Raw genomic sequence first — 19,361 nt, forward strand, 5'->3', positions numbered from 1 at the left:
CCCGAGAACATTTATTATTAGCAGTGCTTAACAGTCTTTGGGAGGGGGTCGGTCGCTTACTGGTAAAAAATTTTGTCAAAAATCACCATCGGCGCTGGGATTTCGCCCCCAGTTGACATAGCCTTCAAAATCGGATCATCCGTAATTTTGTGAACAAAACTAATTTTATGCCGACAATTGCCTGCATGATTGAAGACCGTGATCAGAGTCGTTGAAACCATGGACGATTTTTCGAAAGCTGAACTGCGCAAGGCTGGTTCTGATGACGATCTTTGGAAAATATTCAAGAACCATACTGATATCGAAGCCATCGTTGCGGAATATGTAAGTTGCGCAATCTTATGGGTCTGAAAAGATACATCGACCAAAGAATTGTTGAAGACGACAAGACATGTGGATCATTTTGAAGTGTGTAGAAAAGCATGGTTAGCCTAGGTCACAGACCGTGGCCGAGGTCAACACAGTGTTCTGTGTTCACTGACTTGCTCATTGGCTTATAATGTGAATTCTTGTGTTTTTTTTTTTTTCATTATTGGACACCGGTAATGAGGTAATTTGAATAACAGCAGAAAAATTCTGGAAAAGAAAGAAAGAATCCATGCAATCAAATACCTCCAAGGATCTTTATTCAATGTATTATTTAACTCAACAACATCGGTTTATGCGTTGCACTAAGATAACGATGTTTTCTCCTTTTTTTTTTTAGAATAGTTGGTTCCCAGATCCAGTGGTTGGGTGGACTGATGAATTTTGTATCTCCGAGGCGTTGAGTTTGTGTGTATGGAAAGAAATTCCAGAAAATGATATTGAAGGACACTTGGTAAGATTTGTAAATCTTTGGTTCTCAGATGACAAGATTGAACCAGAAGAAATTAACATTATTATCAGAAATGTACTTCTCATGTTTCCACTTGGCACATGTAATGAATTACTGCTCAAAAATGTGTTCGATTCAGCGATCGAAACAGCACAGATTCCTACGGCCGTTGAGGCTGACAAACACGTAATTAAAGATCCTGTTGTGGATGATCTTGATTGTGACGTCAAAGCCAATGTTTTTGCTTTTCACAACTGGCTGAAAGAGAATTTAATTCTTTTAAAAGCCACTGATAACGATATGCATAGTTCTGCCAGTTACAAGCTCAGGACTGTACTTGGATTCTTTGCTCTAATACTGATGCAACTGATAGTCAGGAAAGAGTCGCACGTCAAAGAATACTTTCCCTATAAAGCTTGGAAAATATTTGATTGCTTGTTTCCCGACATCAACCTCACTGTTGCTTTAGTCGCACCTTCGGCAAATTGCTTAAAATTGGCGTCAGATGCTCTGAATAAGAATCGCAAGAATAAGGCTCGTAATCTATTTCATTTATTAATATTTGAGTACACAAAAACTATGATTGAAGGTGGTGAATCTGAATCTGCTCTATTTGCTAAACAAATTCTTCAGAATGGGTGTCTTAAATTCATGGAAGGCAATGGAATTGGATTAGTGACCATGTTTCTTGATGTCAAGTTACTATACAAAAATATTGAGGAAAAACAATTGCTTTCATTTATCGCCAACAGTGAAAAGGATACGGAGAGTTACGAGCGGCTGATTAATTTTTTGGATATCTACATGCAGCAAGAGAAACCTCAGTACTCGTGGAAATGGGCGAGAATATTGTTTGAAGATATTTTTCGTCATTTGAACATTCGTGAGAATCAATCTTTTTGTTCTAAGCTTGCATCATTACTCATCAAGAAAAGACCTGGTATATTTCAACATAAAGATCTGAAAACTGATAACCCTTACGCCAGTTCATCGGTCAAGTGGGCAAAATACGCTACTAGAAAGTTGATAAAACTAAATAATCAATATTCGCAAACTTGAGGTAGCATGATCATCAACTCATTGAAAGCAGAACAAATTCAAAATCAAATGTACTGAAATTGATGAATATATCTCTATATAGAGAACTTTCGACCAAGTCTGTTATCAAACATTTTGTTTGTTTAATGACAAACCAAATTTTATAAAAAGACAAATTAGGACATCCAACTTTTACAAAAATTCCAGAAATTGCAAGGTTCGAAACAGTCTATCTGTTCTTGATATGTAAAATTTACTATTTTAAATAATATTGGTGCTACTCTATGATATTTGTAAATTTTAACCCTTTGTGATACTGCCATTGTAAAAAAAATTGCCAGAGAAATAATTAACTTCACATCTCTAATTTAATAAACAAGGCTGCTTCCTTTGCAGGAGCCACTGAACTAATCTGGAGTACAGTAAATCTAAATAACCGTTTTTAAACTAACATGTAGACTAAGGATAAACCCAACCGAGGTTTTGGAAGCGTAAGATAAGAAAGAGAACTGCCGACAATGCTTGCAGTCGATAATGCAATATCCACTAGGAGTTAGGAAACTGTATGGAAACTGACCGTCTCCTTCGTAGTCTCCCAGATCGATGATCGTATTGGCCGATTCTTCTGTAATACTGTTGCGATTGGTTAATACTTTTTGTAAATCCAGATTAACTATCGTATGATCGAGACGCTGCTGGGTACTGTATGTTGGCGTTTGCGTTGCTTCCTCACGTGATGTATATACTATACGTTCTTTCTTATCGACTTCTGTCGGCGAGACATCTGGTGGAAAAATGTGAACAAAATGTACAAATTACAGGTATATGTTTCGGACTGGGGGTAGAGTAGTGAATCATATATATTCGAATGCTTGTAAAATCGCGCCAAACGTTAGTCAGGGAATCACCTGTCCGCACGCCTTTTTTCTACTTGTTTAGCTGTCTTTACAAGTTCGTCAGTATAATCGCCACAGCTTCTTTCATTTTGTGTTCATATCTCGAGTGTCTACTTGTTAAACCATGTCTGCTGGTTCAAAATCTACATTTGAAATGTCAGAAGAGGAAACGGTAGACTTGCCGGAAGAACTGGAAATAGAGTTTAAATGGTCAGACGAAATCTGTATGACTAAAGGGCAGAGACGGTGTGTTTGGTTAAAAATTCCAGAGAGCGATGTCAGAGGACACTTGGTGAACTTTGCAAATTTTTGGTTTACGACAGAGAGTATTAGACCAAAAGAAATTCTTACTGTAATCAGAAACGTTCTACTGTTGATTCCAGTTGGAAAAACAAATAAATTACTACTTCAAGATGTGCTTGATTTGGCAGTTGAAAAAGCAAAGACCCCGCCAGCTGTGGAGACTGGGAAGATTGTACTTAAAGAACCCACTGTTCATCGTCTTGGTCCTAAAGACAAAGCAGCTGTTCTCTCTTTCCATAATTGGATAAAACAACATTTACTCCGTTTAAATGCAGCTGATAAGGAGACCCTTAAGACTGCAGACTATAACTTTGAATATAAAGTGGCCAGTGAAAGACTCAGAACCGTTTTCGGCTTTTGTGCTCTGATACTAATGCGATTAATGGTTAAGAAGGATTCACAAATAGGAAAGTGTTTTCCTAACTATGTGACAAAAACTTTTCATAGTTTGTTTCCTAAGGTTGGGCTCACAGTTGCTATTGTAGCACCTTCGCCAAAGTGCATGGAATTGGTATCAGCCACTGTGTCACATGATTCTCCTACCAGGGCAAAGGCTGTTAATGTTATGTATTTATTAATGATTCAATACATAAAATCCTCAAATAAAGATGAAAAATCAGCTCAACGTACCAGACGAATTTTAGAGGAAGGATGTCTTAACATTCTGGAAGAAAACGGAATGGGACTATTGCAGATGTTCCAAGGTGTTAAGAAAATTTACAGTAATGTTGAGGAGAGACAATTGCTTTCATTGATACCTGAGAATAAAAGGGATACTAAAAGCAGCAAAATTCTGATGAAATTCTTGGATACATCTTTCCAGCAAGGCAAAAAGCAGTACTCATGGAAATGGGCGAGAATATTCTCCCCTGGTGATTTCATTTATATGAATATTCGTAGAAACTTGTCTCTTTGTTCGAAGTTTGCTGCGCTTCAAATTGAGAAAAATCCTTCTATATTTGAGCATGAAAGTTTGAAAACTGGAAATGTTTTTGCTCAGCCATCGTTGAAATGGGCTAAATCTGCCAGGATTAAGTTGCAAGAACTAGATAAAGCGCTGGCGCAAGGTCATCATCCGAATAATCATGATTGAGAAATATATAATCTATACATATATGCACTAAGAGATCCATCTCCATGCGACCTGATATTATCATGAGTATGTGCTTTGAGATGTTTTGGGAAATCGATTTGAGTGTAAAATATGATTTCAAAAGGCGATCAATACCATAGGAGTTGATTATTTTTCTGATTTTTTGATATGTAATTTCATAGTAGTGTGTCAGTGGTGTCATAAATTCTAAATTTTGTAACTATTGACCTTTAAAAACTTAGAATTGTGATGTCAAATGTTAATACTGCTTTGAAGAAATGCTGCATCAACGTAAATTTAAAAATACACAGTGGAAACTGGTCACTATTTTGCAACTTTACAATGACTTTCAAGGAGTTAATTTTACTAAATAAGTTCAAAACTGCAAGAATTTGGTTCCTCAAAAATGTATTACATCAATGTGACGAAGTTTAACCTTATTTAAATATCCTCTTCTTGAATCCTCATCATGTACCAGATAGAAGAGATTAAGAACCAATAACGTCACGTGTTTATATTGTAATCTACATTTAATTTAGTAATTGGAGACATTTAATTTAGTATCATTTTAATATACGCTTGGTTTGATAGCTGATAAATAAGTTCGTTTATTTTTAACATATGTGTTTGATATTTTCCAACTTGATATGTAACCTTACTTTTTCAATTTGATTTAATTTTCAAAACCGATTCAATTGATGCAAATAAATGAATAACTTTTCAGTTATATTTATGGATCGATAATGGTATGGCAATATTTTTCGCCATGGTGCAATTGTGCAAACCCTGTTCCTTTTAGGTTATAAAATCCGGCTTCAAGTATGACTAAAAGACGGTACCTTGAGTCCCAGTGACTATAAATTAGATGCCGGAATAATTCTGGAATTGAATGAACGTCTTTTTTCCCCTTGCATAATATTTATTTCCGTTTTTTAATATGTACTTCTAAACGATGTTTCGAACCAATTGGAAGTATATGTATAGATTCCATCATCACCGAGTGTCAGTGAACCAGCATCAATTCTTGAACGTCCTAGACAGCGTATCGTGGAATTCAACGACATCGGACAGAGCGGCGTGACGTAACTGCGCGAAAGATCGATTTAGGGCAACTGCGCATTCTCCATACGGGTCCAGGGCCGAGCGGCTTGAAATCTGAAAGCGACGTTACTCGCCGCTGAGCTAGCGGACGGATCGTTTCGTGCGTGGGATTAGCACCGATTGCTTATCGTGTCTCAAGTGTCATTTCCAGGTGCATCACAAATACCGATCGTGATCAAACTTGCCAATTTGATTAAAGAGGTGCGTTGGTGTTTATATGTAAATTTATGTGAATCTCTTGTGATAACTCGTAGCGTGTCGTTGTCAAGTTTCGTAGAAATATAGATACAAAAAAGTTGAGAAGAATTTAATGAAAGAAACAAATAAAGACAAAAGATAATCGACAAGGAATTATTGCCAGGAATATCCATGCAGGTTTTCATTTTGATATTACATATGTCTTACGATTTTTTCTCTTCGAAGGCAAACGCATCTCCAATATCTATAAATATCATGTCTGAACTCTTTGTGGCAGACATTCGCGTAGGTTCATTTTTTCTCAAATTCTTTCAGTTAAATTGAATTACAGTAAAATCAGTTATTTCCTGTTGATCAATTAATTCACAACGTGATTAAGTGTGGAGGTCCGACCTCAGCCGGGTCGTTATAACTTCATGTAGCTACCGGAGCTATTCCAGCAATTCTAAATCTTCGGAGTAAATCTAGTAGAGTTGGTATCTTTTATGACAAATAATCCCAGCTGTAAATTGCGTTTCTTCGACCAGTTTATCGAGCGTCATTGACACTCATTTTACGTGATATATAAACAAGCTATGGAAGCGTTTGTGCTCGCTGTCCGTTGCAAAGCCGAGCGGGGGAGGGATATAATTGCCGTATCTTCCTCTGAAAGAAGTGATTTTTTAAAGCAGGATATGAGTCATAAATGTAGCACCGAATCGGGACGAGACGAGACGAGAGACAAGAGAAGAGAAGACGAGACGAAACGAGGGCGAGGCGAAGTGAAGCGAGGCGTCGCTCTTGGATCTAGACTTTGAGGGCGGAACGCCTTGGCAAGGGGTGCGTTCGGCGCAGCGGCGCACGCGATCAATAAACCCTGCCTCTAGCCCGAGCCGAGGCTCGCGTTAGTATTTTCTGCCGATTGTAATCAACCGCACACGTGCATGCACGAAGCCGAAAGCTGGGAGTTGAAATGGAAAACGAAATTGAAATTATTCGCCAACCGTTGGCGCGCGTTCTGCGCTGCACGCGATCGTCCAACTTCTACCAGAGTCAGAGAGGCCGAAGTGCGCGGCTGACGCGATCCGCAATAATAATTTCCAGGATGAACTCGGCGGTGCGGCGGTGCGACGGACCAAGCATCAATGCATCATGATAATGATTACAACTTTGCTCTCGATTCCGAGGCAAGCGGGTCTATCAGACCTCCGCTCACACGCCAATGCGAGAACTGCATCTCACCCTCGCGCTCTTCACGCATCTGTCCATCCTGCCCATCTTTCAATGTCTGTATGGGTATACCCGTATCCGCGTATATAGGATTCATTTTCACTCTGCTGGATGGGCGGCGAAGGGCGGGAAGGGGCGCCAGGGGCAAGTCTTAAATGAAAACGCAGATGCGGCCTTTTCACGTTCGACCAGACGTCGATGGTCTGTGTTATATATAGATATAGAGATTTTTAAGCCTCGAGAGTAAACCATAGACAAAAGGATGTTCCCCGAGCGAAATTGTATTTCAGGTACAAAACTGCGCTGAGCGTAATGGGTATTCCTCGCAATATTTATCACTTGTCAAAAATGAGTTGAAATTTAAAATCAGATAATATGTATAACTACTCGCAGGTTGAAAATCGTACTGGTGCTGATAGGTACTTGTTTAATTATGTGCGATCAGGTGGTGTTGATCCTGTTCAACGTTCTCTTCAGGATGTGGTGTGATCCGCCTGGCGGGCGCAGGGCCCCGTTAGCCCTGCTAATAACAGCGATGATGGCGTTTACGAATGGTAAGTTGGCAAAATATATCTGTTAAATTTCTGGTATCGAACAGTAGTGCAAAGTTTGAAACGAGATGATTCCGAAACCCGTACAAAATTTGGAATTTGCTCATCACAGACGTGATTCAACCGTTATGTTATATATGAAATCCAAGAAGCTGTTTTCACTCCCACGGCGAGGTTCCTGCAGGCAGGGTTCGGTGAGAACTTGCTTACCACGAAATGATGCGAACGTGCATGGAGTCGATAAAACGCCTATTGACGAATACATCGCTCTGTCTTCTAATACCTACAGCTACGGTATAGCGCTTGAGATTTTTCGCAGCGACTCAAGGTGAGAATACGGGGGTCAAATCCCTCGATGAGAACGACCGTACGTCTCTTGTCCAGATCGCCGAACATGCCGTGGTATAAAAAGAAACCCGAGACTCCTACATCCGACGCATTTTTCCAAGGCTCGTTTAAACTCGAGCATTAAATACTTATTAGGAACCTGATACATTTTCGGTACGCGGATGTTTCTTTCCCGAGGAGGAATGAATCTCTTCTACATAATCGCTGCTTATCTATCAGTGCACGTGTGAGGTACCTTGGTGGCTGGTTTTGTTGTGCCTAAGCACACACGGGAATGTATAATGTACGAGAAAAATTAACACCGTTGAACCGGGTCGAGGAACTTCTTCTTCCTAATGCTAAATATAGAACGCACCAATCAAATTCCACGCGTTTATTGTTCCGGGCTATATAGGCTGCGCACTCGAACTCTTCTTTCTATTCAAGGTTCAGACGAATAAAGATCTTCACGGTATAACAGGCAGTGTGGCTCCTCTACACCTTCCGTCTATACAACGATACATTACAGTAATTAAAGCAGTAGAAAGTCTCCGAAGAACTTTAGGCGCCGGGCGTTACAAGTTCACGCGTGTTGTTGTATTATGTCTATCATAAGTGATAATGAACGACGAGAATCGGCTCGATATTCCTCGAGCATATTTACATACATGTATGAAACTGCAAAGAAGTCACAGTGAGGTCTTTCATGAATGATATACTGCAGTTAAAGTTTTATCTTACCCTGCAACGACTTCATCGTATCATGCTTGACCGTAAAAACAATTTCAAGTATCTTTTTCCAACTATGCATGTATCAAATACGTACGTATTATACTAGCAGTGGTTTTACGATGACTTCATATTTATGCATATAGTAGGTGTATAGAACATTGAGAAACCGCGTCTCTGTAACCTTGACGTGTTTCTCTCCTACGTGATAAAGGCGAGAGGGATTGCAGATTGAATGGGAATTGACCGTTTCTAGCACATTTGTCATAATTATACACATGTACGGTGAACTTTTGTATCTCGTGCCGAAACAAAGAAAGATAATGAACGAGTCAGCTAAACGAATGTCGTGTATACACGGCCTAAATAAACGATTTTTTTAACAACAAAAATAAGCATGAAACGAAAGCTCCTGTTGCGGTAAAAATTTCAGAAAGAGACGCTTTTGCTTTTTGTTATTCGCTTTTCACGAAAACTCACCAAAAGTTTCTCTTTTACCGTATAATTAGGCCATGAAAAAGATAGCTGGCACCTCTAACTACGGCTTTTACATGCGATATTGTGCGTTTATTACACGTGTGACACGCTAGTCGTCAGAGACAGTCGCAACAGATTAATGACAATCGCTCATCCGTGGTGCAATTAGTTAAACTGTGAAACACACACGTGAACGTTGCGGTTTGTAATCTATCCGCTCCTGCCTAAACTACATCATATTGAAGTTAGTAACGTTATCTTAATGAATCGTGTTGATAAAAAACTGTCATTTCGCAATTTTGGAATTGTTTAAAATTCAGTAGATCGTATGATAAAACAAAACACAATCATGTTGCGAAATCTTAGTTGCGAAATCTTAGTTGCGAAATCTTAGTTGCTTGAAAATCATTGTAAAATTATGAAAATAGTGATATTTTCCCGATGTTTAGTTACGATAACGTTATTAACTTCAATTTCGTTAAAACTGCTCAACTAGTGCAAGTCAGAATCAAGCCTAGAGAATTTTCATCCGTGTTATCTTAATAGAATATGACGTACCGGTACAAAGGCGGAACTTTTATTGAACATCCTATCATCTACTTACACCTATAACAATTCTCATGACGATGCCAATCACGTTTCATACGACGAATTTATTCCGAGGCCGTCATTATAGTCGAGATTTAGGCTACAATTGTCATTTATGAATATGTAACGGGCCCAGCTGCATGCAGAGACTGTTTGTAATTCCACCGTTCCATTTCGATTGCAAAAGATTCGGTGTCTTTGACTTGTTTTTTCATACTGCAGACTGCAGTGACGGTGAAATTGGACTTTGAATTTTATCATTTTTCGGCGATACAATCGTACCACATGAATCCAAAAAAAGTTAATTTCGTGATTCACATTTATTATTATTATTATGCATCATGCATACATTTACGTATACAAATTCTGACTCTTCCAAGCCTTTATATTATGCCGAGGGGGAGAAATAGGGCTGCAAGTATAAGGTATATAGATGACTAACTCCATGACAACGAGGAAACATTGATTCGTCAAGGGCCTCGGTGACGTCGTTATTATACCACTAATTAATTTCATTATTATTTTTATCCCTTACCGCCACGTAGCGGCGATTCGCCGAAAATATTACAGCTTTCGAAAGATACCATTTCACTTTACGTCATGGCGTTCGATCAATTCTTAATTCGGTGTCTTTTATATTTCTGAAAGGAATGGGAATTAATTCTGCTTCATCTTCTCTGATTCTGCGGTGTTGGGTACTAATTAATCAGGCTCACCGAACGGTACTTTGTGAGACACTTAATTATTTTTACATAAATTATTCGTCTTCCGTTCCTTTGTACAGCATTATTTCCTCGATAAAGGATGAGGCTGACTTGGATTTTTAGTTGTATCTTTTGAACGCGTTGTTTCATCGACCAATTGGTACTAGATAGTCGTGATATTTTTGTCTTGCAAAAATATGTTGATATATAACTTGGGAAAAAATTGATCGTAACGTTTTTTAAAGTTCCTAAAAATATTGGCAAAAATCAAAAGAGTTCGCCATGAAGTTTTTTGTCTCTCTTGTATTTTCGAACAAAGTCGAGCACAATGATGTTCAATGTGGCATCTCATTAGCATTAGAGGAAAGGGCGCAAGCGCTCCCATAATTATACTAGCATGTATATTAGGGTGTTTCAGAAAAAAATAATTTGCGATTTGCCACCATGGCATCCCCGAAAAAGTTTGTTTACGTTGAAAGAAAGGTTCCCTCAAAAGATGAGCGTTTTATGTTATGTGCCAGATCGCACGCAGTTGATTGTTCACTTTGATCAATTTTTTTAAATCCATAAAGTATAATGAATAAATTTTTTTTTATTGCTTACACCAATATAATAGCAATTTACGTTTACAATTAAGACTCCAGTTAATGTTTGGGAAGCGTATCTGACGACTTTTTCATTATTAATTCAATCTCATAAAATAGTTATCATTTAATACGAACTTTTAATTTATGTTACGGATCGTGATCTTTGGGTTGATCATAAATGCCAGGAAAGAAATAATAATCGAAGTGCTACAACGTGTTTATTTGCTTATTCAAAAAAATGTGTAAAAAAGTGAAAGATCTACTGAGCGTGATCTTCCACGTAAAGTAAAACGCTCACCTTTGCACAGAATCTTTCCTTTAACCCGAACAAACTTTTTAGGGGTTACCACGGTGGAAAATTGTAAATTGTTTTTTTCTTAAACACCCTAATATACGCGCTAGTAAAATTACGTGAGAGCTTCGCACCCTTTCCTCTGTAATAATGGTCGAAAATCAATTTTTGGTTCTCGGCTTGTTATTTCAACGAACCTCGAATTGCTCCCGACCCGTAAGTTCCTGTCGGAAGTACACGATTCATGGGACACATGTGCAGCCGCCCGTCTTCGAGCAGCGTTCGCCATGCAGGCTGCTCCCGGCGCTGCTCGTCCTAGCCCGGAAGTTCCGGAGTTAACAGTTATAAGGACGCGATTCCTGCAGCACTCCGGCACATCCATGGCATGCGCTTGAAACGGCGTCGTCGCTCAATTCGGAACGCCACCCTCATCCACCTAAGGCACATATACGTAAATACTTGCCGCGACCCTGCAGCAAGTCGAGGAGTAGTAATCTCTTCTTTTTTCCTACCACAGTTATTCTCTCTACCGTGATCCTTTGTTTGGACAGCTTCGGATATTCGCTTGACGAGTTGTGAAAATAAGAGAGGCATTATACGGTTTAGGTGACGGTTCTTTGGTCGAATCTTCGAATTGGACAGGATCGAATTCCTGTTTAGTATATGAGGCATTCGAGCCCAAACCGATCTACGCCTAACTTCCGCTATCGGCGGTTTTTTATTTTTATTTTTAAGGAAAATGTTTTTGGGAGGAATAAAAACGTGACCCGTGATCCAAAAAATCTACAACTCGATGAAAGATGTTATTTTTGTACACTGTACACCGTACTTAAAAATATAAAAAATCGCTGTTGGTGAGTATTAGACGTACTTCAGTTTGGGGTGGAATGCCTCATATGTACTTAGGTCTAATCGGTCCGGGAAAATAACGAATAACTATTTCGAATATTCAACACCTCCAATCTATCCGTATGTACAGAAAAAAGTTTACAAACTCGTTGAAGAGAGCAAAAAAAAATAGAAAAAATTGCACACGTGTGGTCACACAACGGTATAATACATGTAAAGTGATGTTGTTTTTTTGTCTGTATTATCATGACTTCATCACCGAATAATTATAAACATATATTGAATTTTTTTTTCTCACCTCTTTTTAATTCAACTCCACGTTGAAAAAGTGATCATAATCACGATTGATTCCTGAAATTATTTTCTTAGCGAAAAGACTTTCCTGCGAATAAAATCACGTATAAAATCAAATGAGATAATAGCACATATATACCTGAACGCAGCTACATATTTTCATCCTTCGTGCGAGTTTTCATGTCAAATTTTACACTCGTTAGCTCAGGATCGTATATTTTACGTGTCCGTAGGATGAGATCATCTTTTGCCAGCTGACGCTGGTTGGACAGGCTGGTTTGCCTCGGTTTTAGCCGTTGGAGGATGGATTCTGAAACGATGCATGCACAGTCGTGGTTGAGGCTCGCAATAGTAAAAAAAAAAAAAGTAAATAAATAAATAAACAACTTGGTTCTTCCGCTTTCGTTACAATGTTAATTAATTTTTCGTCACCTCGGACGAAAATTCTCAAAATGCACGAGAAGAGCGTACAAAATGAGTAATTTCGTTACTTCGTGCAGACGCGGGCTTGACCGGAAGTCGAGATTTACCGGGGCTCTCGCTTCGCGTTCAATTATCGTAACTCTAGCTCATCCGGTAAACTCGGTCGTCTCTAATTCTCGTAAGAGTCATTCGCTCTTGCGTTTCAAGGTAAAGGACATTTGCGCCGCATAAAGATGACTCAGGAATGACTGGACAACGGTATGTACGTGTCTTATAATTATTCTAGAAATGAATAATCAACGCGAGATTTTCACCTCAAATTAACGGAGATTGTTATTATATCGTACAAATATATATCTCACACAATCGTCGGTACGAATATTGTATTTATAATGTACATACGTCACTGCACAAGGCAGGATACCAGCTATCTATGTATAGTCGTCGCAAAGGAATGGCTTATTATAGTCTTTCTCATCTTGCAGAAATTTCACCAACACTTTTACGGTCTCGTACACTTCGCTCCTTCTTACAGGCTCGTTGCAACTACGCATGCATTATATTCCCCCAGGAATACGTGCACTGCGGTATGTTGCCCTACCTAGGACCTTAAAATCTAAATATATCCTTACGGAGTGTAAAATTGGCGTATAGAGGCGGAAAGGAAAACCGCGAGGTGCGGTCTCGCGTGCCTAGAATACGGTCGAAGAGAATCTCGTGATTCGAAAGATTGGCTGTAGCTTACTATTAGTTAGTCATAGTTTGTCACCGTGTACTCGAATATACATATAGTATAATATGCAGGTACGTGAGTAGGTAAATGATTAACATTTAGCTGACTCCTTGTAGTCGTTTCTGACGTAATGGTTTTTTAATCCAGATTTTCGTAAGTTGAAAGTTTCTGCCTTTTAACAAATTTTTTACAACCTTAAAATTAAAAATTAGTGTTGCGACCTTTTTTATCTTGTAAAAGACACTTAGGTCGAACAAATAAAAAAAAAAACAATTCAAGTAAAAATATGAAATCGCTTATATACCAGATAAAGGTGTCAGCTAAAGGTCAAGGACTAATGACAGAATCGCGTCTATAATCGGCAATTATTATCTAAACTTAACAAATGAGTAAGAGTTGACTTGATAATCGTCTGCTTTGTTCGGACTTTCTCTGATATACTCGAGTAGATGTACCGCAGTCGTATAAATATATTGATTTAGTCTTGAGGTTTTATATACAGGGGTCACATACACCTGAATGAATACCCATATCGAAGTTCGACAACCTCGCTCGTCGGCCCGGCAATGCGAATATTACATTTTTATACCGGCACAGTATAACCGCTGCAATGAGTTGGAATTATTTGTGGAAAAAGCGTCATATAAATGATTTACGGGAGTTGATACCGCATTGCAGTGGTTTTATATTATATATATTATTATTATATATATTAGTACATATATATATATATAAATATATATATATATTATAGCTATAGCATATCGTCTGCTTGTAAGAAAGAATTCTTTCGCCAGAGATTATTTCTCGTGAAGACTCTGAGAAGACCTCTGCCGAGGATGTGGAGGGCGACCGCAGAGTTAGGGAGGGAAATATGTAAGGTAGTCGGCATCATCGGCAGCTGCGCTCTGCCAAAGGCGTAGAATATAAGAAGCTGCGGAGCTCGAAGAATCGACGAGACGATGAAGAGAAGAACCCAGGCGACTCCTAGGAACGGCGAGGAGAAGAGAGAAAAGGAGAGAGATAGAGAGAGAGAGAGAGAGAGATGAAGGAGAAGGACGAACACCTGTCGTTTTTAAGAAAGAAGGAGACGTTGGTCCCATCAGCCAGGTGTTCGAATCCCGAGGAATCCCTTTTCTCCACGCTTTATCCTGGAAGCCTGCTGGCCGTTGGTCGTTTTCTTTTGTACAGATTGAACCACAGTTTTTCACGGTCCAGCAGTTAGACCTACTTGCAGAGTCCAGCTTTGCGAATGACGAGATGAAATACCGATGCCCCATGATCGAGAATTTCTTCCTAGTTTGATGGAGTAATGCGATGATTGCTTGTTTTGTACCTTATACACTCTTCGTGCTGACAGCCATAAATTTTACTCGAGCCACGCGATTTATATTCCAGAGATTTCGTAATGTATTTGCGAAATGTTTTTCAGAAAGTTTTTATTTTTATTTTCTCTCACCATTTTCTTGGTGGTTCTCAGATTTTATTAACGTCTCATTATCGAATAATTGAGAAAAATTGTTAATATGCAACTTTCAGATTGTATAAAATTCAATATACATTAACAAAAAAAAACATACTTGTATTTTGCAAAGACAACTCCATGAGAATCATTCTAATACTGCACATTGATGAATTTTTTCCTGATGTTTCGTTACTTTAACATTACTAACTTCAAGCTCTACGAATTATACATGATTCGACTTCATAGGCTTACACAATGTGCGACCAAAAAAAAAAAAAATGGGTTATAACTGCAATATTGATCCGCGTATTCTGATTGTATGATCTATTATCAAGGGGTAACAACTCATTCTGGCTTCAACGTAAGGATGTCGGGTTCGTCAGTGCTGAAATTTTCAATGAATTATTACATCCATTTTTCATCCCATATATATCATACATTACTGACAAGTAGAAAAAGGCTTTTGAAACACTATCTATCCATTCAACAATTGTTTCAATATCCATTAACAATGGGAAAAATAATAATAAAAAACAATGAATGGTATATAATGAATGAAAACGTTGGTAGTTTTTGTCTGCAGACCTGTACAGAGTTCAACTGCGTCTCTGCAGTCTCCTTTACAATTTCTCTTCGTATAGACATCTATTATATTCAACAACTAAGCGCTAATTGGAAGTCGTATATATACTTTCCAATTCTGCTTGATTACGGAGACGAACGAACAGAGACGTTCTGAGCAAAATTTGGTTGATAACATCGAAAAATTGCATGGCATCTTCCTATTTTGGTAGAAAAATATTGTATCCGAGTGCAATAGCCAAAGCGATAGCAAAAAACAACTAAATAATCTTTCGGTCTTTGGTCAGAATTCCTAGCAGTTTGAAATTAATTTTCATAGTAGAACTTTTCATACCGATCGTAAATTCGATTGTCCAGCTATATTTCAAATGGGTTACTCAAGTTTTACTGTAGAAATAAGAAGAAATCTTTTTTTCCCCAAGACTTGCGATTAGTTCGCTGTTTTCTGCTGCACGTATCAGTGTTAAATCAGGGTTGAACTGCCCGTGCATGAGGTAGGATCGTATCAATTTCAGTGTCTTTCGGTTGTCGGAGAGGTAGGAAAGGAAGCCCGTTGCTCATGCCTGTGCAGGGTGGCTACTCGTTCGGAAAATCTATAAAGTCGGGAAATGTCGGGGAATTTTAGAACATACTTGCAGTTGTTGTTAAAAATCGCGTGAAAATTGGTATTTCTATGTAATCTATAAATCTTTTCGACTATTATGTAATAATTCGAATCGCTGTCCACAATTTTAATTCCTCGGATGTTTTTTTTTAAATTCTTATTTTCCTCTCTAACTTCGTTAGATCGTTAATATTTATTTATACAGAATACAGATAATAGTAATGATCTCCATTAAAACGTGAATACATAAATACTTGATGTCTAAAATACGTTCGTAATAGCATTGATGACCTTCTGTTTTTTATGAATGAACTATTATGAAACATGAAATGAATGAAATAACAATTTCAACGTTTCTAGAAATATGCAGAAAGTATTGCGTAATGCGATTACGATTGAAGCACGAAGATGAGAAAAAAAACGATTGATTTAGTCAGCAAAACCGGGGAAATTTCGAAAATTTTCATAAATGACTTTAAAAGGATTGGCCAGCCTGAGGGATGTAGAAAGGTTAGGAATAAATATCGAAATTTTCTCAAGCACGTGAAAACATGTCTGAAAAAGTTGAAAAATCTAGAAACCGCAAACATACAAAAGTTCAAAATATATCTAAAAAGTTCAGAAAGTATGTGGAAAATCAAAATACACAATCATCGGAATTCTGTCTTAATCTTTGGCTTTCTACAATCATTCCTTACATTAATTCCAACGATTCCGTGCAATTATTTTAACCCTCTGCAATACTTTAACTCAATCTTTTCTACACCTCGACTTTTGACTACGAACCAATCTTCTACCTTTCGAAATCCTACGAAATAGATTCTCGCGTGTTTGATCATTCTCTATACCGCGACCATTTAATTTTTTTATCATTCCACACCGACCCTCCCCCCCCCCCCTCCCACGCTCGTGCCTATTTAACAACGCATAACGTATAACGTTAAACATATTCTCACGCCTCACGCACGATCAGCTAGGATTTACCGAGAGGTTTTCTCTGCTCCCTGGTGTGCGCGGATGCGTCGCGGGGGGAGGATGAGGATGATGTCGAGGATGAGGGGGATGAGGGGGATGAGGGGGATGAGGGGGAGGGTTTAGCCTCCGTGGCGGATGGCTCGGCGTTCTTCTTCCTCCTCGTATGCAGCGCCGGTTTGCCCTCGACGACGACGGCTTGGCGCGAGAGGATTGGGATGTGGAATTGCACGTGACCTAGCATTTTAATGCGCACCCCCACACGCTTTGAATCTCGCGTGTATGTATCCACATACGTACGTTGAGCGCAACGTTGATGTATGCGTTCATGTATACCCGTTAAAACAAACACTGTCGCGCGCCTCCCAGAAATCGCTGAAAATAATGCACCGACGCTCGGCGTCCATGTAATACGGTTCTGAATCTATATGCATGCACGTATTTGTACACACTTGTACGTACATACGTGTTTGTGTGTGTGCGTTAGTGTATATATGTATAGTAGACGAGGATGATCGGGCTACTCGATCCTCAAGGCGACGATGGTCGCGTTTCTTTGATTTTTATCTCTAATTCGTTTTATTCGTATTTTTTTTTTTATCTTTACGGTCAACTGTGACAAATTTCATACCAGCAATAGCCCTTTTTTTATTGAATTTATGGATATTTCGATTGATTGTTGTAATTATTTTTTAATACTTGCGTCAATAACGACAGAGAATTTTTATTTTTCAATTCATTCGTTTCAGTTTTTATTATTGTCATCGATTTTAATAGAATAAGGAAAGTTTTTCACGTACCTATCCTAAACTCTGGAATAACTACAAAGAATTTTTTCGATAAATTTTGAAACGAATTTTGCTGTATATATCTATGCTTTGGTATTTTTCCTTGTACTTTAAGTCTTGTCTCAAGTTATATCTCGTCGAATCATGAATTATAATTATCCCGTGGTAAGATTGTCAGAAAAGTATGCGCGTGAAAAGCTTCCACACCTCGGTATTCCTCTTTTGCACCTTCATTAAATTTCAATCCTCGTTACTTTAATGAGGCAATGAAAAAAAAAAAAAAATTATGCGCATGCACCGTTGCATCTTTTGTTCAGGCTTATGCATTGCTTGTAACGCAATTCACGCTGATACAGTTGTGTATTATTTAACATACACCGGTGGAGTGATTTTCAATACGAGCAGAGTTAGTAATTCATTTGAAGAAAATTTTCAAGTGTCCATGTCCCCGTGCATTTCGACCTTAGGTGTATATACATACATTTCGAGATACCGACACACCGTCACGTGACTCATTTAATTCTACTTCTATACGAACGCTTTCTTCGTATTCATAAGTGTGCGTGTAAGGGTGTGAAACAGGGTCCCTTGCTAACGGCCATGCGCCCAACTGCGAGGGTGTGAAAAGGGTAACCTTAATAACAAGCCACCGAGTGCGAACGAGTTACGAGTTCTCAAGACTCGAAACTCCGTGATAGGTAGGTAGGTAGAATGCACTTTACATCATCTTTACTCTTCGTCCTCCGGAGCGGATATCGAGCATTCGGCTTTTATCCAACTTTATGCAGTACCTCGATATAGAAAAATCCCCAAACTGTATCAACGCGAAATTGCAGCAGAAGTATGATTGCGATGATTTAATTTTCCGCATATTTGGCGCAAGTGTTAGTGGAAATATCGTATAAAACATTAGTTTTCGAAGGCGCTGGTATGAACACAGAACAAGACTGCATCGGTTGATTGCACGCCGGTGCATCTGTTTATTAATGTCATGTCAGGGAAAAAAGGGTTGCGCTCACGAAGCTCATATCCTCCTCTCGGTGGAGCCGAAAAGCTTAGTTGTTTTGTCGCGTCGTAAGAGAAATATTTGGAAGTTGTTGTTCTCGATGCTTCTCTCCATAGTTTGGTGTGAAAAAAAAGGTGTGAAGGAAAAAAGGGATGTTCTTATACGGAAGTGAGGCATGTATGAATGATCCATCTATATGCAAGGAAAACCCAGCTGCTGTACATCCTAGGATTATATGTACACCGGCTTTATAAGCGATACGGTGACGACGTCGACGATACGAGACTCTCTGAACCAGCTTCTTTTCAACCGTTTTCTTCATCCTCGCCGTAAATATCGATCCTTTCCACTCGGCGACGCCCAGCAGGCAGTTTGCAGTTTGCCACGGAACGTTGAGTCGCGTCTAGTATGTTGTATATATATAGCTTTAAGAAAATGTTTAAAATAAAACGGCACTTCAATTTACCCCGATAACTAAAATCAACAAAGACCTCCTTTCAGCTTTCAGATCGAAGCGTTTATTCAAGCCCAAAATGCAACTAACTAGACGGAAACTCGCTTGCTGCAAGATCAGCCGAACCAAAAAGCTTCATTAGGTTTGTGTGTTGACGTAACTCATCGCGTCAGGAGTTAGAAGTTGACGTCATGTATCTTTTTATAATTTTTTTTCACCGTAATTTATTAAAATCTGTCAAAATTTGTTCCCCGTTCGAGCATCTAATATTTTGCCTTCGT

General features: G+C 38.7%; 1 protein-coding gene across 14 annotated transcripts in view; it reads left to right on the top strand.

The window, feature by feature from the left end:
* Positions 1-20: 20 nt before the first annotated feature.
* LOC107224966 (Down syndrome cell adhesion molecule-like protein Dscam2) overlaps positions 21-19,361 on the top strand; it is a 75,187-nt gene continuing 55,846 nt past the window's right edge. For 8 of the 14 annotated variants that reach the window (XM_046735231.1, XM_046735240.1, XM_046735232.1 and 5 more), the window contains exons 1-2: positions 5,024-5,449; positions 7,101-7,209. In XM_046735231.1, the coding sequence (XP_046591187.1) occupies positions 7,134-7,209 (76 nt within the window). In that variant the 5' untranslated portion in view covers positions 5,024-5,449; positions 7,101-7,133. Of the gene's footprint in view, positions 325-706; positions 5,450-7,100; positions 7,210-19,361 lie in introns of those variants that run through there. The other 6 variants (XM_046735235.1, XM_046735234.1, XM_046735233.1 and 3 more) reach the window with 4 other exon arrangements.

The sequence above is a fragment of the Neodiprion lecontei genome, chromosome 3, assembly GCF_021901455.1.
Source record: "Neodiprion lecontei isolate iyNeoLeco1 chromosome 3, iyNeoLeco1.1, whole genome shotgun sequence".
Lineage (NCBI taxonomy): Eukaryota > Metazoa > Arthropoda > Insecta > Hymenoptera > Diprionidae > Neodiprion > Neodiprion lecontei.